Here is a 27,792-nt window from a genome sequence, read left to right on the forward strand (position 1 = left end):
GACCAGGGACATTTTATAAAGCATCATGTCTGCTGTATAGTCTGAACTTCTTTCCTTGTCCCTGTCTCTCATCCTTTTGTTCATGAATCATTTGTTTTGGTGTATTATGCACCTGTCTTTGTTCATTTTATTTTAGCGTGCAACCTTTCATTTAATTGACCCTTGATTGCATGCTTTATTCAACTCTTTTTAATCAATATGGCTCTATCGACAAACAGCTAATTTCCCGTATAATGACAAGCCGCTCTGAGCGCACAATACCATGACTAAAACACAGCCCTCTCTATTGCAGCCTGTTGATAACTTTAATAAAAAATCTTGTTTGTTTTTAGAGCTGCTATTGTTGGCTGCTGATCATGTCCACAAATATGATATGTTCAGGTGTCAGTGTAGAGAAAGGGGAATTTACTGTGCTAACAAAGATAATCCACCTCGCGTTGTATGGGATGTGGCCTGCAATTTGGTCAGGATTTAGTCTGTCAGTGAAGCTCACGTCTAATGGTTTAGGCTTAACCAAGTGTCAGGGTGTTGGTAAACCTGGCAAATGCAGTCGCTGTCATGGAGAGACAAAATATAACAGTCTCCGAATTAACAATGTCACATATTCTATAAAATGCTTTTGATTATTTTTATTTATTTTATTGTACTGACATTGTGAATTATCTGTAACATTTGGTGATTTTATACCAAATGCATTTTTTTTTAACAGATCTTTTTTCATGGGCTTGACCTAGTGTCTTGTGGCTGAAAATAAAACCTGTATTTTATAGTGCAAATATATATCATTTGGGGTTGATAGAATAGTCTTTCAGATTGTATAAAAACATCTTTTATAAAATGCTTCATAAATTAAGCTGTGAGTAACTAACTGAGCCATGTTCTGCTTGTTCTGACAAAACTTTGATCTAGTGCCCAGGTGCTGTTACCTTGATAACTTCATATGGCACAAAAAATTGGTCAAATGCAGAGACAAAATTGATCCCCTGGCCAACATCTCAAGAAAATACATGAAGTCTTTGGTCTTTATGATATATATCTTCCCCACCTTTTCTTGTTCTTTCTCTCTTTTTTTTTTAAATATTCTTAATGTTCTCCAGGATATTTTTTTTTTTTTTTTTTGGTGTGGCATCCCTGAGCAGAGCTGGAGATGAAGGTTTTTGTACTTATTAAAAATTCAACACTTAGCCTACTTTAAAAGGATAGGCTTGCATTTAGAGACATGCATCTGAGAAACTATCCTTAATCATGGCATCTTCTGTTATACAGTTGTAATTCCTCTGTTTATATTGCTCTTCTTGTCAACCCAGACTAGCAGAGCATTTTTCATCAGGGCATTATCATTATTATTAGTAGTATTATTTAACCATATAACTTCTCTTGCAAAAATGTCTGAGATACAGTTTAACATTGGTCAGAAGCGCCTGATCAAATTATTCAACAGCTCTTTGGGGTTCTTTACCCTACTTCATGCGAGGCCCGCTCCGCTGCAGACAGGTCGGAACTGCATCATGCGCCAGGCCATCTGTCCCGTAGCAGCGAGAGCGCGAGATTATGTAGAGGACACACACGGCAGGCGCGCACTGACGCACGCGCGCAGACCAGAGCGAGCTTTACAGGCTGATCCCCGGCTCTGCTCGGGACAGAGCCGTGTGGCGCGCGGAGCAGACAGGCGGTAACACTCGGGACCTGAACAGTGGGAAGTTTTCGCCAAAAAGGATTCTCTAAAACTCAATCACCTTCATGTCGACGCTGTTGGATACACACCCGCCGATGCTATGGTTACCTTTATTACGGTAAGAAGTGCTGTTTACTTTCCCTGTAAGCGCCCCGTGGATTTGGGTTTAAGCCTGGAGACCTCATCCAGGGATCTCTTGCTGTTCTAGTCTGTTCTAATGCGCTAAAGGTGATTCAGAAGTAACTTACACATATTCTTTGTAAGTCTTATATGCATTCGAAGTGCACATTTGAAGGATTTTAGGATGGTATTGAGGATGGGCTATAGAAATTAAAACTTTTTTAAAACATAAGTTTTGGAAAGGCAGTATTGGTATATGTTATTGATCTAAATCAGTCGTGATGAATCTAATTGGACGTTTACACATGGGTACAGGCTGTGCGTGATATTACCGCACACTAATGTGCTGTTAAGCCGGAGCTCGCGCAGGTAAAGCCTGATAGAACGTGCTCAGCCCAAAGGCACACTCAGCGTCTCTGGCGCAGGTAACTCAGGGCTGGGCCTCGCTGAGCACACAAACACACTCCTGCTGTACAAAGTCAAAGTCTATTTATCCAACCCCGAGAAAGTGCCGAGAAAACGTCGACTCGCGGGCGGGATGTGCTCCTGTATGTAATTCTGGACTGGCGTGGACTAATGGACAGAACTGGAGTGTAACGGCTGCTAATTGAGCGTGGATCTGGAGTTTGTGCCAGTGAAAGATGATATGGCACAGTTGACACAGTTTATTTGAACAATGCGCACTACGGCGTACTATTGCGTGCCTCTCCTTCTGTGCGTTCTTGGCACATGTGTTTTTTATGTGTCTGTGGGAACAGAAAGTTTGGCACATGTTTTGCATAGACCATTATGACATTACTGTAAGACTGTAGGATACAGTACGAAAACAAATGCATCCTTGTGCATTGTATGATGCGTCACGTAAAAATGCAAAGTAGATGTATGTTTGTTTAACATAGACGCTCCCTTTACAGTGACGTGTGTGTGCCGAACGAGCTGAGAGGTGCATTTATGTTGTTGTTGTTTGTTTTGTTTTTTTACTATCTGAGGATTGTTTTGTTTTTGTTTTTTGTTTGTTTGGGTTTTTTTTTAAATAATATCGTAATGTATTCAGACTAGTATATCAGGCCATTCAACTACATATATTCTTTGTTTAGTTTTAATGTACAATATGTAGTAAAATTGATAACAAATAATAATAAGACTTGGATGTTCTCCTTTAGTTTAACCATCATATCTATAATATTACCATAGTTTGTGGGAAGCTTTGTGACGTTGTGGATTATTGCGTGCGTCGTGCGTAAATGTGGGAAGGCAATGCATACTTTCTCATCTCACAAGAAAGTTTCCACCAACATCTTGAGCCAGAGCTTTACAATAGTGTTTAACCCAAAATCCACCTCGCAGACAGATGCTTGCCTTCCCATTTGTTTTAATGGAGATTGCGGTCCAGCCACGTTATGTTCATGTGGCGCGTAGTAATATTTACCTTGGAGATAATATTTTCGATAATATTTTTGGTGTGAAAAATGACAATATTATTTTGATCGAGTGCGTGGTTCTAACTTCTATTAGTGCTGCTCGTTGTGGCACGTAGCTCTGCGTGCAGCTGTGCGTAAAGGCGCACGGTAGCCTGGATGAGTCTCTTGCGGTTTTGGGTCGGGTCTCCGCCATGGGACGTGTGAGCGCGTGGTGGTGGGAGGCTCTGTGCGCGTGGGTCGGATGAGAAGCGGATCTGATGAAGAAAAGCGAGAGCCAGACTAAAGGAGAGTATTGAAAGACCCTGAAAGACCCATGATTATAGTCTCTCCATTTATGAAATATTTTATTTACGCCTGCTTTGTTTCAAGACACTGAAACTACACTGTATGGTATGATTTGTGATTTTGAATTTTGGACTTACTAAGACTTTCTAAGCTTAGAAAGATTATCACTTACATCACTTGTTAAAATTAACAGTACTGTTTGTTATTGTTATTCAAATGCAGTTCAATGTGGAAGTCAAAATAAACTACAAATATAGAGTAGTCTATTTCCATTTCAGAAATAATAAATAGATTTTCAGATTACTGCCTGTAACTGCCCTTAAATGTGAGTGTGTAATATTACTTGACACACTGGGGTGGTAGTGACGATAAGCAGTGTAGTCCTCAGAAGTCCATATAAAATCCTTCCTCTCAGGTTCAAAGTCACAGGATTTGAACTGTGTGCTCTGCAGCTGTTTGACTTCACTTTTACAGCACTGTCCCCGGTGTGTAGTAGACGGAGAGGGAGTTTGGAGAGGTCTAAAGAACACAGGGAGAACAGAGGGAGGGCAACAACAGATGATAAAGCCAAATGTTTTCCAGGTGCCGAATAAACTCATGCTGTTTCAGAAGGAGGTGGATCCACATTCCATTTCCATCTTTAAACGCTGTCCAATTCTGTCCACATAAAAACAACAGAGCATTTTATTTGTCAACAAGATGACACAAATGAGGCGTCTCTGGCAAATGACAACATGCGTGAACTGTTGCCTAAACCTGCAACTTTAGCTTCTTTTCATGCTTTTGGTTTGCCAAGATTGAATGAAATTTGGTCTTCTGAATTTTTCCGGTCTTTCCAGGTCACCAGGGCGACCTGTCAGGAGTAGTGCACAACTGTATGGGGCCTATCTTGGTGTGGTAAAAGCTACCTAGTTGGGGATTAGCCTATAGTGCCTGTTTTAGATTGGTGCCTTATCAGTCAATGGATCATCTTGTATCATCTCTGCCACATTATTCAGGCCTTAGGTAGTGTATAGGGTTTTTCAATTATTATTATTATTATTATTATTTTTATCAAAATGAAACCAAATCTTCTCAAATTTGCCACATCACCTAGCCCATAACTGCAACAAATGACTCTAGGCATCCGGTGAAATGACTGCTGTTTGTATCTAATTAGGACTTTTCAAAAATGCATACGTCAGATTTTGCTCCTCTGTACTCACATCCTCTTGTTGTGAATGCCCTGTAATCCCCCCATTCTCTTTCTAATCCAATTTGTATTTGACCTACCCACAATATAATTCAATGTGCAACAGATGTAAGTCATGTGAACTGACTTTAAGCATCCTAATCTATATTCAGTCACTGTTAGAAGCTCAATTGTTAGTTGGGCTTTAGACACAGGAAACAGAGCAGTAGTTATACATTTGTGATGGCCTATTTTACAGGGTTTGGGCAGGTCTTGAATGGTTGTTGATTCTTGAATGTGACTTCCTATGCATTGTTTGGTTTTATTATGTTAAACATTTTATGCTATAAGCTTAAGTTTTTGATTGATTTATATGTATTTTCTGGCTGTGTATAACCTACCTGCATTGAATGGTGACATAAGTTTGCCTTGCCTGGGATCCAGAATATGTTCTTCTTCAATACTTACATACTTACTTACTACAATAAGATGAAAGTCTGGTCGCCGGGGAATCCAAGTCCAAATAGTCATGACTGACAGGTGGATTAGCCAATCAGGGACAAGCATGTAACAATTCTATTCATTTTATTTTTGTAACGCCCAAAATCACAACAACAGTTGTCTCGAAGGGCATTCATGTTTTGATTGATGGGGGAAAGCGGAGTACCCGGAGGAAACCCATCCAGACATGGGGAGAAACATGCAAAACTCCACACAGAAAGGCCTGGGCGACCCGGGGTCGAACCAAACCTTCTTGCTGTGAGGCATGAGCCACTCAGCCACCGTGCTGCCTACACACAAAAACAAAACAACAAGAAAAATCGGCGCAGGAGGGCCGGGCGAGGAGGATGAGAGCCAGGCGAGGAGGAGAGGGAGGCGGGTGGAAGAGGGCCAGGCGGGGAGGAGGAGAGGGTCCAAAGAAATATGTCAATTTTGGACACACCATTTCATTCAGTTTCATTCAGTAGTAGATACATATGGAAGACATCAAACATATGAAACAAGATATATGGAGGTTTGTAGCTAAGAAAAAAAAAATTACATAACTGTACTAAATATTTTTTTGACAAAGCAAAAGGTAGATACTTTGAGGATTTGAATATAAAATATTCATTTTATTTTTTATTTATTTATTTATTTTTTACTTTTTTTCTTTGCTACAAAAAAGTAATGAGATGGTGTGTCCAAATTTTGACTGGTAACGTACATTAGGGGACTGACAAACATTTAAAATAATTATTTCCCATTGTTTGCATAACACTTTATATTGGCCCTCAAAGTAAAAATATTCATATTTTGTCTTTGTTCTAGTTGAATCTATTCTTTAACTGTGATTTGCTTAGCCCTTAGAATCATTGACATTTCACTTTATTTTGGTTTAAGGTGCAGTGGAAACACCTCAGCCTATAATATACAAGTTCTCATTTAGCAAACCTATTCATTATACCTGTAACCTCACCACTTACCATCATTGTACCCCTGCGCCACTTTCTCTGCATGTGGCTTCTATTATCTCTCCTACAATTCCCTGGGAGACAGACGCCGATACAGATCATGTGGTTTTGAAGGTGAGGCGCGTTCTTCCCGACAGCGTGGTCACATGACGTCCCATTTGACCCTCTAATCTGCATTTCTTTTCCAGTGATTTCCTTTATCTCGCCGACAGTAAAACTCCCTAATGCACTGGAGTCTATACCTGTCCATCTCGGACTCCGGCTTGTCCCGATAGCATTGTGGCCCCTTCTCTATGGGGTGGTCCCTTAGAAAGGCTTAGAGCTGTTGATTATACAAAGATATCTACAGAAGGGAATAGAGCTGATGCCTGATACAGAGAGGACTTCCTGAAAACATTTAGATACCATAGATATTCAGGGCATTAGAATTCATTGGGCAATACGCGCTGGCAAGAAAGGCCTTGGGGATGACTATGCAACATTCAACAAAGTTAATCCCTCAATTGTTTCTGCTTTAAATTACTTCTTAAACTGTTTTTGATTTTTGTGAGGTGAAAAAAGCATCCTGTATCTCGTTGTATTGCTGTCATCGTCATCGCACTTGGGTGACAACTTGTAAATTCCACTGGGCCAATCTTGATCAAAAGCAGTAACAGCCACAGTGCAGTGCTCCTCCATATTGTCTAGAGTCAGGAGTACCAAGCTGGAGGGTGGGCCTGCTGTACATACGTTATTGTTATTTGCAGATCACCAGCTTAGTGCACAGAATTATTAAGATTCTGATAATTAACATTTTAGAACTGATAAGACCATAAGACAGTAAGTTTTTGGAATAGACTACAATTTACAATCTGTCCAGTAAATATAATCCTGATTGCATTTAATGTCATGATAGAATTCCATGTTTGGTTATACTATCAAGGGAAAATGAAAGCTATGGTTTACACGCCAATAGCCTTTTCAATTTATAGTTTTATGATTTACTCCAATTTGGCATGGCAAGATCCTTCATGTTAGGAAGATCATGAATGTCCAAAATAGTTACATTAAATGCTACTTAAAATACAGTGGTTTTCTGGAGATAAGATTTTAACAGTGATTTACCTTTCCCTGCTGCATGTCTTTGTGTACTGTCCACTAACAGAGCTCTAATCAGCATCTGAATCAGCCCCTGCAGGGTCAATACCAGGCAGGACAGTGCAGTGTTATAATTGTGGCTTAATGTCAGGGAGCGCCTCTTCACCTTAATGTCCCGGGACGCCTCTGGGTGATGGGTGTCAGCTTGTGGACACCTTTGATATCAGATCTAACAGGTTTGCAAAGCACCCAAGGGTGAAACCTGCTGCTCACTGGCTCCGCCCAAAATGTATAACCACCTGGACTGGACTTCCACAGTGAAATAAACACCACTGTTTAACGTATATAGGCTTGACATGAGACTAATCCGAGCTTTAATCTTTACTGTGGCTAAAGTTGTGCAGAGGATGATTTACATTGTAGGCGTTCCTGTGGCAGACACTACAGTGTGGATGGGCCCATTTAAATGTAAATATGTGGCTAATAAGCATTTAAATAACCTGACTTCCTCCAGCTAATGCTGATTATCAGATAATGTTTGGGTCATTTTCCATTTGACCGATCCCTTTGTTGTGTAAAGACATAATTAGATACTTTAGAATGAAATAGCTTTGCATGCCTTTCACATAATCGTGATGCAAAATTAAGGATTGCCTTACAGCAAAAAGGCCCAGATTGTGTGCATGTTCTCCATGTACTGAGTAATAGTTTCCTCACTTTACCCCAAATATCCCTTGAGCTCAGGAGGTAGGCTTGCAGTTGTTGTACTTTGATACTGCAGGTTCATTGGGACTGGAACATTAACATTGTCCAAACATTTGTGATACATATAGACAAATTGGTATCAATAGCTTCTTTGAATATAAAGCAAAACTCATTTTGCCTTTGTACAGTTAAAGGAACCCCTGACAGGCCTTGTACAGTGATTTTATACTTAAAGAGCCACTATGTGTAAATATCATTTTTGACATTATAAGAAACTTTTTTCAGACTGTTTTCTGGAGCTGAATGTCAGCTCTATGCATTAGGTTATTATGGAGGATGCTTTGAAATTTAAAGTTCGCTGTTACGCTGTTGAAATCAAGTGGACCACAGGTATTTTTGCATCAGTTCACAGTGAATTCAACAACTATGGAAAAGAGAATTTCCTTCAACAGAGTAATGTGCAGTATTTGTTATGATATGGCCCATTTACATGTGTGTATACAGACCACCAGTTACACAAAGGAAAAGCTTTGGATAATAAACACTTCCACTCAAACGTACAGTTGCACAATGGACTGCTCGAAACTGTGCGTACATTTTAGCCTTGCACATTTAGAATCATAGGAAACAGAAGTTATTTAAACAAAGTGGATCATATACTAAGTAACAAAAATGTTTGATGAAGGAATAATACGTACTTGAGTTTTTAAGATGATTTACTTCCAAGAGTTGTGTTTTTTTCTGTTGTATTAAATATGTTCTTATTTATAACCTAATTCAGATGCCCTCAAGCAAAGCTCCATTTGGAGGATAGCTTTCTGGAAGTGCTGCGTCAACCTGCTCTCTTATTTCAGTCTATTTTTGGCTGTAAGGTTACACGGTGGAGCTTTAACTAACTATTGGATAACCTCTTCTTACCTTTATTTGCGTCATTTCACTGACCTGATGGTTCAAATATGGCATTTTATACACAAAGTTCATCTTGCTTCCACTCCTGTCACTTGTTCTGTAAATTACATGGCTCATGGAAATACTTTGGCATCGTGTTTTGTGTAATGACCGATAATAATTTACATACTTCAGATTCAACCCTGGTATTTGTTCACACAGGTACTTCCAGTTCTGCTCTACCTCACACCGTTTGATAAAGAACATTGCTAATTGAAATGAAGTCTATTATGCTCATGCAACAGGTCAGTACTTGCTTCCATACAAAGGAATGAAAGGCAACTGTTTACACACAGTTCAAACCAGGGCTAGTATGAAGCCCTGGACACACAGTAACACGGCATAGGGCTGTAACGCCTGCGAGTTGTTTTGTCATGTAATTATAAAATATGCATTGAACATAGCGGGGCGTTGCATTATTTATAGCATTCAGCGCTGCATCTGCATAGACTGAGAGGCGATGGTCCTTGGTTTTGAAGCAGCTGACACAGTATATTCACCGTAGTGTTATGGTTTACTATGTCAAACTTTTTGTTAACAACCCTATGCAGTCACCTGTTTTACTCGTGAACTAAGCAGACTTAAAAATACATATTGACAAAGGCTATATCGTCAGTGTCAGTTCCATTACTGTCCACTACACTTGAACATTTGGCCCAGCTGCATTGTAATAGAGCACTATTTCCTTATAGTTACAATAAGATAATCTGTAGTCAAGGTAAAGTCAGGTAGACATGAAATTCATCCCCTGCAGTTAACTTATCATTCATTGTGGCTGGGTCAATCTGTCATCAAACCAATCTCCAGATATTGAGCCAGGTTGGTGAGGACTACCTTAGTTGTTCTGGGTTGTTTTTTTTGGCATCTTGAAACTCTACAATACTGTCTACAACTGGGTATGAATGACTGTCAAACTGAATTTTAAGCTTGTGTCAAATGTTCAGTACAGTTTGAAGCGCTGGTATTCCTTCCTCCTTGTAACTTTGCCTTGAGGGGGGTGACATGAAACCAAACTAGCTCTAGGAGGGAATTCCATTGAATGCTTTTATTTAGAGCGTTTTGCCTTTCAAACTGGTTTTAAGTGTGAGATGTCTTTATTGTCCAAATACAGAGTTCAGTGCAAAAAACAATTATCTTGGTTTGTATAGTAGTTTGTTTTATATGCCGCCGGATGGATTTATGATTTTTACTATGCAGTATTTTCAGTCACTTCCATCTCTGCATAGTTCACATTCACAAGTATTTTTGGCAGCCTTCATAGTTTATTGCTTTTAAAATAACAAAATTCATGGTTACAGTGTAGTTTGTATTATACTGTTGCTATAATTCATACAGGGACAATGAAGTTTAACTGTAAATTAAATGAGCACTGTGTAACTTTTCTGGTACGATGTTAAACAGTACGGCATTTAGCTTATCTATCTTTATACAGGCGTTACAAATCAGAAATGTGGAGGCGCGTTGAATAAATGTAAGTTAGAGTATGCCCTATTGTGTAACATTCCAGTCGAAGCAATAACATCTCCACGGAAACAGACAGGCGGTCGAACGCACCAGAAAAGTTACACAGTGCACCTTCAATCTCACACGGACATTACTGTAAACAGTCTACACACAGCGTCCAGATCTTTCTTGTCTTTGGGAGCTGTTTGCAGTTGCGTTGCTCATCGTGTGCTGCAGTATAAATGGCATATCTCCCAGCAATGCCAAAATGAATGTGTCCCCCTAACCCCATGTATTTATTGAGATGTCAGCAGTTGAGTGCAGGCCTGGACGGGGAGCCCACCATGTTTTATGTCATTACGAATGTTTTTGTGTTGGGGGATTAGCTGAACATGTCCACAGTCTGTTATTTTCTCCATTGATTTTACTTCAGTCTTTGTTGAAAGCCAAACTCTTGTCAGGGACTCATTAATCATCAGTGCTCTGCTATTAGACTTTACAAATACACTTGGGAGTTGGCACTGAAGCTGCAATTGAATGGCTTTTGTGGTGGCCTTTTCAGGATATGAGGTAAAACTGTGCGGACTGTCCAGCTACAGCATCTAGGGACTAAAACATGCAAATTATGCCTTAAATGTGCGCTGTGCAACTTTTGTGACGGTCTCCCTAGAGATGTTATTGCCTTTGCCCATAAAATGTCTTCCATGTCTTCAATTACAGGTGTTTGTATTGCTAAAAAATACCTTATGCTTACTGTGAGCAGGCTTGCCTCTCTACAGATCTGACCTGTAACATGGCCTAATAGCATCACCTGTTTGTCTCAGAGACTTTATTGCCGTACTGTGGCGCATTTCAGGCAAAACAATAACATCTTCATAGAGACAAGCAGGTGGCAGACCCCCCACCAGAAAAGTTACATATATTACATAGGCATGTTTAACTATGTAAATCCATTATCATGACTCAGAATCATGTGTGCTGTCAAGATTCAGAATTCAAGATTAACTGTATTGTATGTATTGTATTTAATCTTTGTCAGTCCTGTGGGAGATTGAGGGCTGCTACTTGTGTTCCTGATCAAGAGCCAAAGACAACACTCGAGACTGATTTATAAAAACAGAATAAATATTAAGTGTGAGATGAAGCGCAGGTGAAAGGAGCCCTACATAAGGGAAGAGCAGCTGGTGTGAGGTATGACGCAGGGAACAAAGAATAGCACAGAAATATGTTCAAATATTAATGCATTTTCTATACAGAGATATACGTTCATGCATGAGATATATGTGGACACTGAGTTATAAACCTACCCATGTGTGTGTGTATATATATATACACACACATATATATATGGCATGTTATGTGCCATGTTTGATTAAATGAATTGGATATAAATTACATCATTTTGTATCTATAATCGCCACAGTTATATTTGTTTAGTTCTTATGATTATACTGTAACCTGAATACTCATGTTTATCAGTTATACAGTTAATCTTGACACACTTCCTTACACCTACTTAGACACACTTTCAATACATATAAAATCCAGATAACTGCCATCATCACTGCAATAGCATTTGACCTTTCTTTAGGTTAAGGTACACTTTATTGTTCCCAAAACCTTTGCATTTGACCCATCCTTCAGTGGCACTGGGGCAACCTATTAGGAGCAATGGGCATCAAGGACCCATCTCCAGATCTTGAGCTAATTTTGGTCAGGACTACCTTAGGTGGATGCATGTTTTGACGAGGGAAACCATGGTGCCTGGAGGAAACCCACCCAAATATAGGCAAAAACATGGAAACTCCAACCAGAAAGGCCTGGAGTGACCAGGGAGTCGAACACAAAACCTCCTTAGCACTTTCGCTGTGAGGCGACAGGGCTCAATGAGAGGCAAAACTATAATTGTTTTATTTGTGGTATAAATATGAATGTTGTTTCCGAAATTGTTGGTGAGGAATTTTGGGACAGAGTCAGATGACAGCACTGCCTGGAGAACAGTTCCTCATGAGACAGACAGCACTGATTGTGATTGTGTTTCTGTGGTTTCGCTCGTTAATTATAAGGCCAGTCCATGTGAGAGTCATGTGACCACAAACATTGTTTAGGATTGGACAGGCTCATTAGATTGTAGATGGTCAGAATGTGAGATGTACTGTCAATGGTATAAGTAGTAGGTCAAGTGTAATTGTCCTCAACTAGGCCGAAAGTTTTGTTTTGGAGATGAATATGTTACGATGGATTTGCAAAATTATGACTAACAATGAATCACTCTATAGAGCTTTTTTAGACATTCAAAGTTGTTTTATTTCATCTATTATTCTTTCACAGACAAATCAGGGAAGCAAGAAGCATACAACCACAGCATGCTGTAAGTAGCAAATATGATGAACAAGTGGAGATAAACAGAAATTAGTTGAACATAAACTTGAGAATTTGATTTTTTGCTGCAAAAAGCACTTCCGACCCTTCTGTTTTGGAAATTAATATGGGAGAGGCTGGCTCCTCAGAGTAAGAAATGTATGGGTTCATTGCCACTGACAACGCAAGCTGTTTCATTGCAAGTTTTATGTAAAGAGGTGGCATTTTTGTTATGGCTTAAAATGGTTGGTGGTTTGATTCCTGGGGTCACCGAGTAAGATATCTCACTCATACTTGTAGAATAAAGAAGAGCATCTGGTGTAAAAATATGCCAAATCCAGACTGAATGGTTATTTACAGTTGAATAATGTTTCCTTCATCCTCTTGCGAAATACCCAACAGTTCCACAAGGGCCATTTGTGGTTACATTAAGATCAATTTAGCTGTTTAAAAAAATTACCTTGGCAGATGTCCGCACTGTGTGGCTTATTCAGATGAAACCAAATACATGTGATTCAATATGAGACACCTCTGTATGAGCTCTGTACAGTGAACCACAAAGCCACAGAGAGACCACAGAGAGAGACAAGAAGCCTCAGTCAACCACGTCTCCGCTCAAATCAACCCTGACTGCTGCTGTTTGAAAACAGACAGGGCAGGTTTTTATTATGCTGAGGGGAAAGAAAGAAGTACTTAATGCTTTACCCGAAAAGTCAAAATCACATGTTTTAAATGTGAAAGTGAGATATGGAAAAATAGAGGAATATTTCCAGTTTATTTGTGCAAAATTTGTTTTGCCTCAGTACAGATGTATTAAGGTCAAAATAAGAACAAATCTAATTATAAGGTGTTTTGAGGTCTGAGAATCATTGCACAGTTAGCATGCTAGTTGTTAGAATTACTGCTCTGGCCTCTGAATGTTGTGAAAAGCACTTATTAACTCATCACACTGAATAATTAGGATGCTCAGAATATATAAAGTAAGTGACGAACAGCTTTGGACCACTGCAAACTAGTAAAATGAACTAGTTCTGGTTTTCATGTGTTTAAGTAAAAATCAGGTACAGTGCCTTTAACCTTCAGCCAAAGTTGGTGTAAAATCCTGGCACTAGCACAGGCTCCCTCAAAAAACTCTTTAAAGACAAACAAACAGACATACGGTATGTGTCAAACAATGATTAATATTGGCAACACTTTTAGAAGATGATTAAACAGTCATTTCTAATTGCTTCAATGCATTACATGTTTACTATGTAACAGTGATTATAAACACATTTTTATACATGTTTTGCCAATGGTCTGATTGGATACAGGCCTGCACAAGCAATACAAGTTGCACCTGAATGTTGCGTCCAAAGACAACAATTGTAGAAAAATAAATAAATAAAAAGATCCGCACCGCAGTTCTTTATTTTAATAGCACTACAATGTGACATTTCAGGACATGTGATTAAAAGAGATAGATGGACATAGTCTAACACTGTGGGTGACGTCACAATCACTTAGTCCACTTCTCTATTTATGGTCATAAATAAAGTCTAAGGTCATAAGTCATAATTGTATAACTGTAACATTTACATTACACTTAAATTTCTATTAATCTAACCACACCTATACTGTTGCAATAGACACACCCTGTCCTCCATGATGGTTGTATTCATAGCCCTATATTATAGACTTGTGTCATGTATGCTTACTTAAAGGCACTCTACCTGATCCTTACGGTCTTAAAAACTGTAAAGCTAACAACAACTAGCATGCTAACACACACTTCCTGGTCATTGGACAATAAAATGCATCTGTACTGGGACAAGACAAAATTTGCTGACATGCCTGGTGAAAAAAATCGGGTACAGGCCCTTTAATGAAGGAGTCCTTAGTAATCTGGAGCTGGTTTGATTCTTTGTGGACAGTGTGTAGCGTAGGAAGTGGACAAGGTCAAAGGCAACGCTCTATTCCTGTTACAGTGATTGTATTAGACCTGACAGAGGATTAAGCGCACTGACTTAAGATCAGCACAACCTATTACTGCTCTGTGCCTCACATTCACACAGTGTGGGCCATCAGCTAAATACACACAGCAATCGACTGTGTCCACATGTTATCTGTATGTATCCTGTTGTGTGTTTATTCTATCAGAAATGTTTTGTTCCTTGTGCAGCGGACAATTCTATGATTTATAGAAAAATGTTGAGGGAGTTAAAACATTTCTGGATGTCATTTGAAACATGTGAATATTTTGAGACAGTTCATTGTATGTCAGGGAAGTTGCCTGTACATGACACATGTGAAGTAACATCATTTCGGAATTCATAGAGATAATGGTAGATATCTATTCTCAACACGGCACACAGGTCTCAATGAAGGAACTGGGGTAATCCTATTACACCAATAGACTTGTCACCTGCACCTTTGCTGTTGTATGTGTAGACAATAGACATAGTGGGAGACCAGGTGTGATTCTACACTCTAAATATACCTATATAACTATGCTACATTATGGTAAATAGTCACATTTTTATATAGCACTTTTCAGGCTTTAAAGCACTCAAAGTGCTTTACATCAAGCAACCACTCACCCATACTCATACACCAGTGTATGCAGACACTGGGGGGAGGTGGGTTAGGTGTCTTGTCCAAGGACACAACAACACATTCATCTATGGGAGGTAGAAGCACACTGGGGTGCAGTGGATCTGACCACACAACCAATGATGTTTTATGTTGAGAGCAGGATTCGAACCACAAAACTTCAAATCAGTGGAGAAACACTTTACCAACTAAGCTACTGTCACCTCTTATTGTATTGTATAAATATCCTTACTGTCCCTGTGGGGAAATATGCATGTTTCAGAAGTAGCTGCATACATGACCTTTGACCTTCTAAGATCTGATGTAGTTGGAGGATTAGTTTGATTTATATTATAGGTCTGATGTAAAAGCAGCTCTTTGAGAAAGAAGATGGTGATGAAGGATATCGTCTTCTGAGTGTTATTGAGTGTTGACCACCTACAAGACACAGCCATGTTCACTCATTTTCAGGAAGTTAGTTTAAAATATAAAAACTATTTTAAAATACAAAAACAAAAAACAAATATGACATTTAGTTAAAACTGTGAATGTGGGGGAAAAATGTATTTGAAATGATCCCTTTGATTCAAACCACTTTGCGTAAATCTTAGGAGCAGACTGAATATTCTTTCTTAACTCAACATAATAAAAGCCACATCAAAGTGCTGAGTGCTTTTCTCTTGTGTTCACAAAACCACAGAAACCTAACCTGTCTGTCCTATCTGCTCCATCTGCACAGAGATCATTGCTCCACTCCTCAGCGCACTCAGCCAGGAGCGTGGACCGGGGGGGCAGACTTCTTTTACTGAACGCATTAATCTACCAGGGTTGCAATATTATTCAACAGATCAAAACAAAGCACTACAGTCCTCACTCAAACTGATGTGTTACAAAGGAATAAGGCTGTTATTTCTGTAAAGCTAATATGAAAGGTTCATCTAAACTGATTTCTTGTTTGGGCTGGAGCAGCTTTCTGTCTAATATTGAGCAAAAATTCTCATATGACCTTGTTTAGTCTGGTTGTTTTAAACTTAAGTTAATGCGGTCCACAAAACGTATTAGGGTGGTACATTATAATAGGCTATGTTGTTATTGTAATATTAGCATGTGCTGATTAACTGTAAGAAACTAAATACAAAGACTGGATCAGATCTAGTTTTAACTTGTATTTGTACTGTTCTGTCTTCTTGAAATTGGTTGTGGTTGACATACAAGGTTGTATTTAAAATATCAGTACATTGAATTGACTTTTGTTGTACACAGGATACCAAAGATTGTCTGTAGAAAAATCCAATCAGTAGGTGGCACTGTAGATTTTTGTTTTTGTCTGGACAGGTAGACTATGTGGTATATTTACTGTAGCAGGTGTAAGTGTCTGGCTCCAGTGAACAATGTGACGAGACAACAATTGCAAACCACAGTTTTTTTGACTATCTCAACTTGTGTACTCTTTTTGTAGAAGTGCATATAGGAATATGTATTACTTTTTGTACATTTGGTCAATATCAACTTGTAATTACTGTAAAAATAGTAGTACAGTCAGCCCAGTTGTTTCATCAGTGTCCGACAGGTTGAGATTTCAGTGATGATGGATTTGTAAAGAGAAATGTATTTAGTCTGGTTAATTAGTGCATTATGTCTTTGTGTGTGTGAGTATGGGGTGTTCGGGGGATGCCACTGGAGCAAAATGGCAGCCACCTCTCTAAGAATATGTTACCCAGCTATGACCACCTGTGAAAAAATGATGGTCTATAGAGGTTTGAAAATCTTGAGTTTGTTTAGAGCAATGCTGTCTGAAAAAAATCAAAATCATTATATTTATACTGAATGTCCACACTGTTCCCTCGTTAGGGCACTATTTAGGGGTCACGCCATTTTTAGTAGTGTCCAAATGTCCAGTTGGTGAAAAAGTAGTGCACTCAAAATTTGTCTTGGACCGGTTAATATAGACCACAACACACTGTCAGAAAAAACAACAGTGGACAGCGACAGGACACAACGCGACTGAGCAAAAGCCGATAGAAGGGCTGTTTTATTGCACTGTTGATTCTTGATTATGATTAAAAATATTAATAATTATACATAAACGGACATAAAAACTACAGAAAATAAACTGTTTCTGTATAAAGTTACTAACATTAGCTGCTTAACCTAACCTACGGCTGATGAATCCAGTCCGTTTACGTAAGATGAGCTCCAGCTTGACAAAAATGTGTATGATTATTATTAGTCCATAAATACTAGTGTGCCAGTCCAAACTGATTATCAAGTTCAGTTTTGTTAGAATTTTGCTAACTTTTTTTCGCCCAGACCCAGAGTTACGTGACTCGAATGTAGTGAGCTGTGTGTCTGAATCATGAGTGCACTACAGAGTCCACTAAAGGGTGTGTGTCTGTGCAGTAAAAGAGAGGTTAGGGACTAGGGTAGACATTCAGACACAGCCTTTGATGAAATACACAAATGTCAGAGATGAAGGTTGAAGGTTATAGGTGCACTGTATAACTTTTCTGATGGAGGACTCTATGGAGATTATCGCTTTGTCTGGAATCTTCTTGGAATCTTCAACAGTACGGCAAATTATTTCTCTCCATGGACAAGTCTTGTTATAGGTCAAAGTCAAGAGGCACATTTTTTTAAGGAATTTTCATAAAATCACCTTCAACTGAATAAATGCAAGACAAGTGTAAGGTCATAACATTCTAGATGAAGTAATAAAGTTACATATGTTTCAACCTGCAGGTACATGTGAGCTATAACACATTATTTGACTTAGGAGTTGAGGAGGACACTCAAGGTTTCCAGAGCTCCCAGATGTGTGAATGAAAGAACATTGCAACATTTCTTGACAAGTCCGAGCCTGTAGTGTTGAAAAGATGTCTGCAGTATATCACATGTGCATGTTTTTTGTCTGTGTGAACAAACAAACCATAGAGCCACTTCAATAGCATGCATGTACTCACTGGGAGGCTGCTGATGTCATGTTTAGACTCCAGGGCCTTGTGCACGGATGTATGCAGAGCAGCTGCTGTGTTCCTGTATTAGGGGTTTGGAGTCAAAATTGCATTCCATTCCATTTGTTATAGACGGTGGAAAAAGTTGTCATTTTAATTTAGTATTACACTTTTATGACTGATGTTTGGTCTGGTTATCAGTCTTGTATTAATTTAATTTCAAGAGTTTTTGTTGCTAAAATAAAACATGCTTTCTTTCTGTGTGTGGGGTTGCTTCACGATGTTAAATGTCATATATTCCAGGTTAAGCATTAACATCTCCACGGTGATGATCCCTTCACCAGAAATGTTACATGTTGCACTTTTAATATCCTTGTATGTGATTATCAGTTGAACTATCAGTTTTTAAAGGCTTTTCAGATTCTATAATGTGATGACGTCATACTCCCAAATGGGGGCAAGTGACAGTTTTCCCCATTGATTACATTATACTTTGCCATGAAATATCTAAAAGGTAAATTCACAAATGTTGATCCTGATCATTTCTATTATTGACTATATAGACCCTAGAACTTTCTATACTATAACAAAATCTGCGTTTTAACAGTATTTATTCAAAGCTGCCCCACATAAATACTGTGATCTGAAACCCTACAACCCCTATTTTCACCTCTCGACTGTTTTTGACATACTGGATCCTGCGTGCCATGGATACCATCACAGTCCAAGTGTTTCACAATGTTGACACTGCACACGCATCCCAACCCATTATGTAACCCATTGTGGCCTAATTGTTTTTAAATGTTTGTTCCGCCCTGTTACTCGGAGTAGGTGGCGGATGTTTTATTTGACGTGTTAAACATGTTGCTCTGTGTTTCTAGGGTCATTTTCACTTGTGTTTGAAGTACCCTCTTGTCTGCCCTTCAACTGTTTATTTTTACACGTGTACAATGACCTCAGTGTTAGTGTGTGTTTTTACTTAATGGGTGGATTTGATGACAGACAGTAACGAGAATGTCAAGTGGAGAAAAGCCAGGTGTAAAGAAATCAATGCTGCACAGGGGACATAACAGAGAGTTGGCATGGATTAGCAAATAGATTAGCACATTCAACACACAATATATGTCTTAGGTTCAATTCATGCATTTCTAAATTAAATAAAATCATGTTACCAGATGTTAAGTGGGTATATTCAGTATTTTAATTGATCATATTTAAAAGCTCTTTCTCAGTCTAGCCACCTTTTGTGATCAGCAATGTCTGTATTAAGCATAGACAGTATAAAGTGGACTAAGGGAGTGTGATGTCATCCATAGTGTCAAATTAAGCCTCTTCCTGCCCGCACTGCTGGTTTAGCAAGGAATGAGTGCTTAGCAACGCTGTCAATCAAACCTTGAGGAAAGAAGGCCCCTGATTTGTGAGTTATTAATCTTCATTTCTTGATTTACTGATACAATAGTGAAATGAAAATACCAGGATCATGTAAAGTGGGTTAATACGAACGTTTTAAGGCCAAAATGGCAAGCGTGACAGCAGCACTTACAGAGAGAGGGGCAACGATTTTTCAATAGAAAGTGAATTGGGGTCAGAGTCAGTGGAACCAGAAGCATGTCCAAGCTCAATTCCTATTTGGAACACAGTGGCAGGTTAGCTATGTCCATTTATATGTACAGTTTATAGTGTTAATTACCTGTTGGGGATAAATAAACGGTTTTAAAAGTTTGGATTCATACATAATAAGCCCCAGCCCACTACCTTAGATGGTCTATTTTGTTTTCAGCAGAGGATATAAACTTAACTTCATAAATAATTGCAGAATTTGTGATTTCTACTGACTAATTACTTGATTGCAATTAATCATTCAGACTGAACTTGCAAACCACAAGCTCACAAATACTACTGTGCCGGTATGTGTGCATATGTACTACTGCTGATGTTGACATGCTTGACTTCAAGCTGATCACATGACCTACCTGTCCCGGGACAAATGAACATTCGGAGGGAATTTCCCAGTTTAAGAGAAATCCTGTCCTCTGTCTTTCTTCTTTCTTTCTTTGGGTGAAAGAGGAGCTCAGAGGGAGGTGCAGGGGTAAGAGAGGCACAGTAACCGATCTGTCAGAGCCTTTGTCCAAGAAAAGCACAATTTAATATGGAGCAATCAATCAATAAAACGTGATAATAAAACTGAAGTAATGCTTTTAAAACACCGTTCATCAAGAGAAAGTGTAATTCAATAGCATTGCATGGGTTCTTTGTTTCTTTCTATTTCTCTCTATCTCCCCCCCTCTCTCTGTATATCTCTCTCTCTCACTCTGTCTCTTTCTCCTACTCTCTCTCCCTTTCTTTTCCCTCTCTTTCCCTCTCTCCAGTCTCTCGTCTATGCACTAAAGCCTCTTGTAAATACCTGTCTAATGAAATGGAGGCGTTCCACATTTGGTGATGACCACACACATCCACACACATCCGCACACATCCGCACACATCCACACACATCCACACACATCCACACACATCCACACACATCCACACACATCCACACACATCCACACACATCCACACACATCCACACACATCCATACACATCCACACACATAGGATCCATATTCAACAGTTCAACAGTCCAAACATGATCATATTTATTTTAGCCCTGTCACTCCTGTTCAGCTCTGAGCCGGACACTTTGGAGTATTAGCAGAACAGACTGCTGGCTGTAACTTTAGCTATGGATTTAACCACGCTCGGACAGGCCGTGCCCCTTCTGCGCGTACACATCTGGACTGTGTTAGATTCAGGGGCTGTTGGTGAAAGTCCCGCTGAGGATTTGATGGCTTGGCACAGTGCTCTAAAGGCTAAGCGGGACTCCACTAAAGGCTCTCACTGCTTACTGTAAATGCATACAATTTCAATGTCTGCCTTTTTTTACACATTCTTTTGTCTCCTCAACTTGTGAATCGTGACCAGTTTCAAGTTTTACACCAGATACCCTTCCCATCACATTTAAGGCCCACGAACAAAATTACAGTATGCAATTGTTTGTTTGGTATGAACATTTATTGGGCATAAACTCTTCATTGTACCACTGTCACTAAACAATTTGTCAGATTGAGTTTGTATTTATATGAGGTCAGATAGGTTCATTTATTTATTGACATTGCTGTATGCTGTATTGACCATTCTAAATCCTTAAATTACAAGTTCTCCTGAATTCCAGTGGTTTCCAGTAGTCTCCATTGAACCAGGCACCTCTTACATCATAAAGACGTTCTTCACTAATTGCATTGGTGTATTCTTGTTGTTGTGTAACTGAGTTCGTGGAAAATAAAACCTTTTTGAGTTAAAAGCCCTATATTTTTGAGATTTTTAACCATATTGGGATGTTTTTTTTATCATGTCAGGGTTGTGTTTTACTTCATTCTAATATATGCAGTAATTCTACAGTCCACATAACTCCCACTGGCATAGGGTAGGTCATTGTGATGGGGCAATCTAGAGATTCCTTTTTGGCTCATGTACCCCCTAAGCACTCAGAGTTAAACTTGGAGTATTTAGAAGTATTTATATATTCAAATACTATCAATTCAAGTCTACTTTCAGAAATGATTGAAAGTACCCCCGATAACTCTGTACCCTCAGAGGTTCCTGTACACCTCTTTGGAAAACATTGGGCTAAAAATAAAAAGCTCCAGTATGCTTCACCAGACTATCTCTGATCATTTCAGAGCTCACATTACCTTCAGTCAATCAAAATAGCATAAGAAGACATTGGTTTGAGCTTATTTCTAGTGTTAATGACATAAATTAGAAGCAGTAGCTAAACATTACTCTATTATCTTTTTACTTAATTATCTTTACTTTCTGCAAAAAACGTCCTTGCACCTTCTATTGGAGCCATGATCATTTTTATAGAGAAAGTGATTTTATTGTTTAACATAAGTTGTGCCGAAGCTCAGCTGTGTGAGATCAGAGAGCAGTGCTCTGTGAGGTGTCATGGCTGCTCTCTCAGGAGGTTACTCAGGGGCACGCATATGTCGGACCAGACACAGCACTTTAATCCAATTTAGATTTAGCAGAGGTACAGTTTGTCACTGCTCCTAATACTGTTAAAAGTAACAGTTTATTTATGTGTCAAGTTGCCAATATCTACTGAGACTTTTAAAGTTTTCTGTTTTGATCTAGTAATGAAAGCTTTAACGCTGCATAAATACAAGTTCTAAATCCTCTTCTTTGAAGAGCCTTTCAGTATTTCATAGAAAAAGTTTATCTAAGTGAGTTTCCCCCATTAGCCTAAAAAATACACTGCAGGCTGCAAAATGCAAAATGAGGTTAGAAGACATTTTGAACCTGCCCTGCTCTTGCTCTGTGACAGTCGACCCGTTGGAGTGAAGCTCCAAACAACATATGCTCCACTGCACACTATTTATTTCTATTAGAGGAGCCATTGCTAATTTTCTCTGTTGATTATTTTGTTTTGCTTTACGGTATCAGGAGAGGCCTTCAACACCACAACGGGAGTATCAGCATGTGTGTATTACACAGAAAAGAGCTGTGTACTCTGTGTGGACTAGCTCCAGCTCAGGGATCTCTTTTCGTTGCTTTGAACATCCTTAAAAAGCCTCAATTTCCCTGTTCTTAAGGCACTACTCTTCTGCACCGAAGGTCACCAATGACAATCTTTAATAAGTCATATCAATTACTTTAAAAATTAGCTCACTATGTATGTTCACATGTAGTCATTCATTTGTTACTCTTAGCAGTAGCAGTAAGATTGTCTGACTGTTTTCTGTCTGTTTTCTCAGTCAAACAGTTCATCCACAATTGAATGAGCTTTCAGTTGGGAATACAGTCTGCTGTCACAATTTCACAGAATAGCAGTAGCTGGCATTCAAAGACTGACATAGTAATAATGTACAGTTGTACATGTAAACAATGTTGTTTTCAGCCTCACGTGACATAAACTGTACACAGTGTGCAATGATCTGGCTATGGACTTCATCAGGCTTAACACAAGTATATTATCACAACAACAAGACTTATATTTTCGTGCATTTTTTATGACTAGATTTAGCAGCTCTGGAGATATTGAAATACATTGCTATAGTACGCATAGTTCAGGGTGTTCTGGGTTTACATTCCTGCTGGTGAGTTATATCACTCACACTCACCAATAAAAGCCCCAGAGCATGTTACAGCATATACACTGCCAAAGGGAGGGGTCTGTGCAAACTGTTCAAATGGAAATGTAAAAAAATAGATTTTTTTAATTTATATTCTTTTTGTTTTTTTGTTTTTTTGTTTTGCTGAGAGTCAAATTAGAAAAAAGGAGGGTCAGAGGAGATGTAAAAATTTTAATTTTTATTTAACAAAGAAACAATAATAACAATAAATGCAAATAATACTTTTTTATTTTTGAGCTAACTGGAATACTTAGGAATACTGGAATATTTATGTTATATTTATTTATAATTAAGAGACTTAAATAAAATAGTTGAACATATACAGAATACAGTCTCAGGTTATTTTATTGTTTCACCTATTGTGTGAAAATATATTATAGGGAAATGAGATAGAATTGCTTAGAAGTAGAAAACATGTATTCATTAATCAGTACAACTGTACAACCTGTTCCAACGTGATCTGTCTTCTGGGAAAATTTTTAACCTGAAGTGCCATTATGTGTAAGTGACTATATTCTCTCCCAGTTTTCTATAGGTTTCTTTGTAGCATTTGCATTATCTGCCTGTGTCCAAAGTGCCTCAGTTTCTCCATTAATCAAAACATTTACAACAGGTTTATGAGCCCAGTGTCTGGCTCAGACTTAGAGAGACGTCTGGCATATCCAGGTAGCTAACTGCTGCCCCAGTAGTATTCCTTAGCAAACTGAGGTCTTGAACTTAAGATTTGGAACATTGTGTTATGTTTCATTTAAATATATATATATATATATATTTAAAACTTACATGATAGAATCATTTGCAAATCTTTGTACAAATGTTGCTATACTTGTACAGTACTCAGTAACATCTATGATTACAGAAAACTGTAGAAATTGTACAAATGTTCAATTAATATTTGATATATCAAACCAAATAGACTTAGGTAAGACCTGCACCACTTGCTGGTGGTCCCCCTGATGCCCACACATTTTTACAAACGATTTAATAGAGTTGTGCGGTGTCTGTGTCAAAAGCAGCTGTTAAGTCTAAAAGTGACGGTGGCACAGTGGGCGACAGTAGCTGAGCTGTTAGGTGTGTGTGTTTGTCCACTGATCTGAAGGTTCCCGACCTAAAAATATTATTGGTACAGCAGTCAGATCCACTGACCCACAGGTTGGTGGTGCTATTCCAGCACCCACAAATGAATACTGTTGTTTTGTCCTTGGGCAAGACACTCTGCGTACACTGGTGTATGAATGTGTGTGTGAATGTGTGCGTGGTTCCTTGATGTAAAACACTTTGAGTGGAAAAGCACTATATAAAAATGTGACCATATATCAAGCACTAAAATGGCAGAATCACAAGAAGCAGTCCCTAAAAACAGGTGATTAAAAACCCTAAAAAAGTTCAGACTGTGCTATGTAAAACCTTATAAAAACTGTCAACATGATTTTGTTGGTCTTTTAATTCTATATGTCTCTATTTAATGCTCAATGAATATGTTGATTTGATAAACTGAGCTGACTCTGTGGTCCAGTAACAGGATTTCAGTGTTGTCTTAACTCTTCCCTATAGTCTGACAGTGACACATGCTAATCTGTGGGCAGCAGCAGATTAACAGCTTCAAGTGAGAGAGGAGCAGGATCTGTGCCAAAGCTGAAATTCCTAACCACAACCATGTGCTTTATCACTATCTGAGATCTAATAACTCACGAAGCATGGGCAGGCAAATCACTACAAGAATATTTTATACATGTAAAGAAAATGTCTTATTTTTGTGTCCGCAGGCAAGATTCTCCACACACCATGTCGGAGTGAGTGGAGTGAGCGGATACTTGTTCCGTGACAATATGTGGTTGTAAGTTCATAGCATCATCATATACAGATGCCCTGTGTTAGCTTAGTTCAAAATAAAACTTGTGTCTTTATTTTTATAAGTGAAAATGACAAGATATTTCAGTATAACTGGACAACAGTAGTATTGAAGTTGAAATCCTCTCTCTCAACTACATACAGGAATTGTGTCTTTTGAAAAAACACATCTGTCGTAACATCTGGGGGATCAAAGATTCAGATGCAGGGTAAAAGATTGACAGAGTTTATTATAAACAAGGAAAATGTGAATGTTGGTTGATGGAGCATATAGTAGAGAGCAGGGTTGTAGGCTGACGTCTTCAAACCTATCGTAGGAAGCTGGGTTGAAGGTTGAGGTGTTCGTATCGATCATGGACAGCTGGGTTGGAGGCTGAGGTGCAGGGTAGTTCCAAGGAGCAGGATCATGGCAGATACATGTTAGAAACACAGGAAGATGACATGAAGGATGACTTAATGATCTGGCAGCCTCTGTAGCAATCCTCAGCCCTTTGTACTTCAGAGGTGGAGGCTTGATTGCAGATTGGCTGCAGGTGTGTCAGGTGGGTGGTGCCAGAGTCTCCGCCCAGCTCCAGGCAAGGACACAGAAGGGAGTGAGGAAGACAACACAGAAACAGAAGAACAGGTTGGGATCTTGAGAGTGCACAGAGAACACAAAAAACCCAAATCCTGACAACATCAGACACTATTTTCCTGTTTAGATGTATTTGAGGGTGTTTTCTAGTGATGGGCTCTCTCAATCTTTTCACAGATTCAGTTCTTGTAGCTCCCAGTGAGGAGTGGGCCTTTAAGGTTCCCCAACAACTTTGTATTTATATAAAAGAAATTAATATATTTTATTAGCAATATTGTTATCATCATCATCATCATCATCATCAAGAAATCATTGCTATAACTTTGGATTTTTTTTTTCTCATTTGTTTGCCCGTTTTCACATGGGATTTACACACACCAAACCATATTTCAGCTGTGGGATTTAGTAGATCTGGGCAAGAGCAGCTGAAGATTGAGTTCTCATCTAATGGGAATCAGCTTTTTAAATTCATTATAATGGCTCAATGCTTAGAGGTGAAAAAGCCAGTCTATCACTAGTATGTTTACACTAGTTTGATCCCAGTGTAGTCCTGATGTAGACTTGGGCCGTGTGTCAATTCCCCAAATGCACCGTTCGTAGGTACCCTTCGAAGTACTCCTTGGAATATCGTTCAAAACAGCCGGCCAAGAATGGGTAGTCCTCAGTGTAGCCGCCATCTTGCCAAAATGGCACAGGCCTACACCAAGGACCGCACTTCCACCGCTGTCTTTGCGCGTGCGTTACATATGTTACGTACGTTATTTTTATTTGTTTATTATTTAATAGAAGAAAAGTCAAGGTGTCGTCATCGCAGCCGTTTATTTCTGTTTAGACTGAATATCAATAGGCAACTATAACATTCAAGGTGATTTTTTTACCCAATTGTAGCTATTTCATAACTTTAACAAAATATACCTTGTGAAAGCATAATAACAGACAGAGATAACAATATAATTTTTACTTTCATAGTCTATAAACCAGAGAACACTTATTAGTTGCACATAAAGTGAGATATTGCAGTTTAACGATTCAGTATTTGGGCCATGTTTAATTTGATCTGTGGCCAAACCACTTTCATACCAGTAGAGGGCACTGTTTACCTTCTAGGCCGTGTGCCAGTTCATTTTCTTATTATTGTAAAGTATTTTCTAACAGTGCAGCACTACATCAAACTGGTATCTTCATTTACTAACGCTAAGGTAGATGACATGTCCTCACCAGGGGGGTTCAGACCTAGGAAATGTGTGGGAACTCATGAAGATGTTGTGCAGACCAGCGTGGGCCTTATGAAGACGCCGTGCGGATTAGAAGAAGGACCCTCCTCACACCCACACACACACATTGGGGGACCCTATAAAAGCTGTCAACATGCACATCTCAGGACTCTCTTCTGTCCTTTCCGGAGAGTCCGTTGCCTCATTGTTCACGTTACCTGTGTGGAACTCATTTAACGCTTTTGACTTTATGTTTCAGTCTCTTGGTCCTCTTTGATGCTTACAGCAGAAACAAACATTCTTACATTATTCTTATTATTGCAATCATGCAATCATAATTTCTAATGATAATAATTTATTCTTCTTATTGTCTATGAATAACTGCACATGCCTTTACTCAATGTAACACTCCCCCTTTTCATTCATCAAACACACGACCTGTACAGATCTTTATTCAGATTTAACAGTTTCATGTCGCACTGTTGTAGGTGAGGTAAACCACTATGAACATTTGAACGTGTATTGCACAGCGCACTCCATTTTCTTATTTTTTGCGTAGGTGCAGTGCAGTGGATATATCAGTGCGTGAAGTGTGCATGGATGCACACTTCGGTTACGGCTGATCTGCGTGGAAATGCTGGAAACACCTGGTACATTTGTCAAGAGCATTGAGTGTATTGAAATGGGACAGCCCTTGTCGTGCCAGAGGTTATGTAACTGCCCTTCGACGCACACTTGAATGATGCATCTCAGGGCGTTTTAGCGAATTGAGACACAGCCTTGGTTTGATTCTGTTG

General features: G+C 39.0%; 1 protein-coding gene across 1 annotated transcript in view; it reads left to right on the plus strand.

Annotated features, from left to right (window-relative positions):
* Positions 1-1,631: 1,631 nt before the first annotated feature.
* The window catches only part of ntf3 (neurotrophin 3), a 42,435-nt gene continuing 16,274 nt past the window's right edge, over positions 1,632-27,792 (plus strand). The window contains exon 1 of the mRNA XM_033989896.2: positions 1,632-1,793. Within this exon, the coding sequence (XP_033845787.1) occupies positions 1,776-1,793 (18 nt within the window). The 5' untranslated portion in view covers positions 1,632-1,775. The remainder of the gene's footprint in view (positions 1,794-27,792) is intronic.

Source organism: Periophthalmus magnuspinnatus, chromosome 23 (genome assembly GCF_009829125.3).
Source record: "Periophthalmus magnuspinnatus isolate fPerMag1 chromosome 23, fPerMag1.2.pri, whole genome shotgun sequence".
Taxonomy (NCBI): Eukaryota; Metazoa; Chordata; class Actinopteri; order Gobiiformes; family Gobiidae; genus Periophthalmus; species Periophthalmus magnuspinnatus.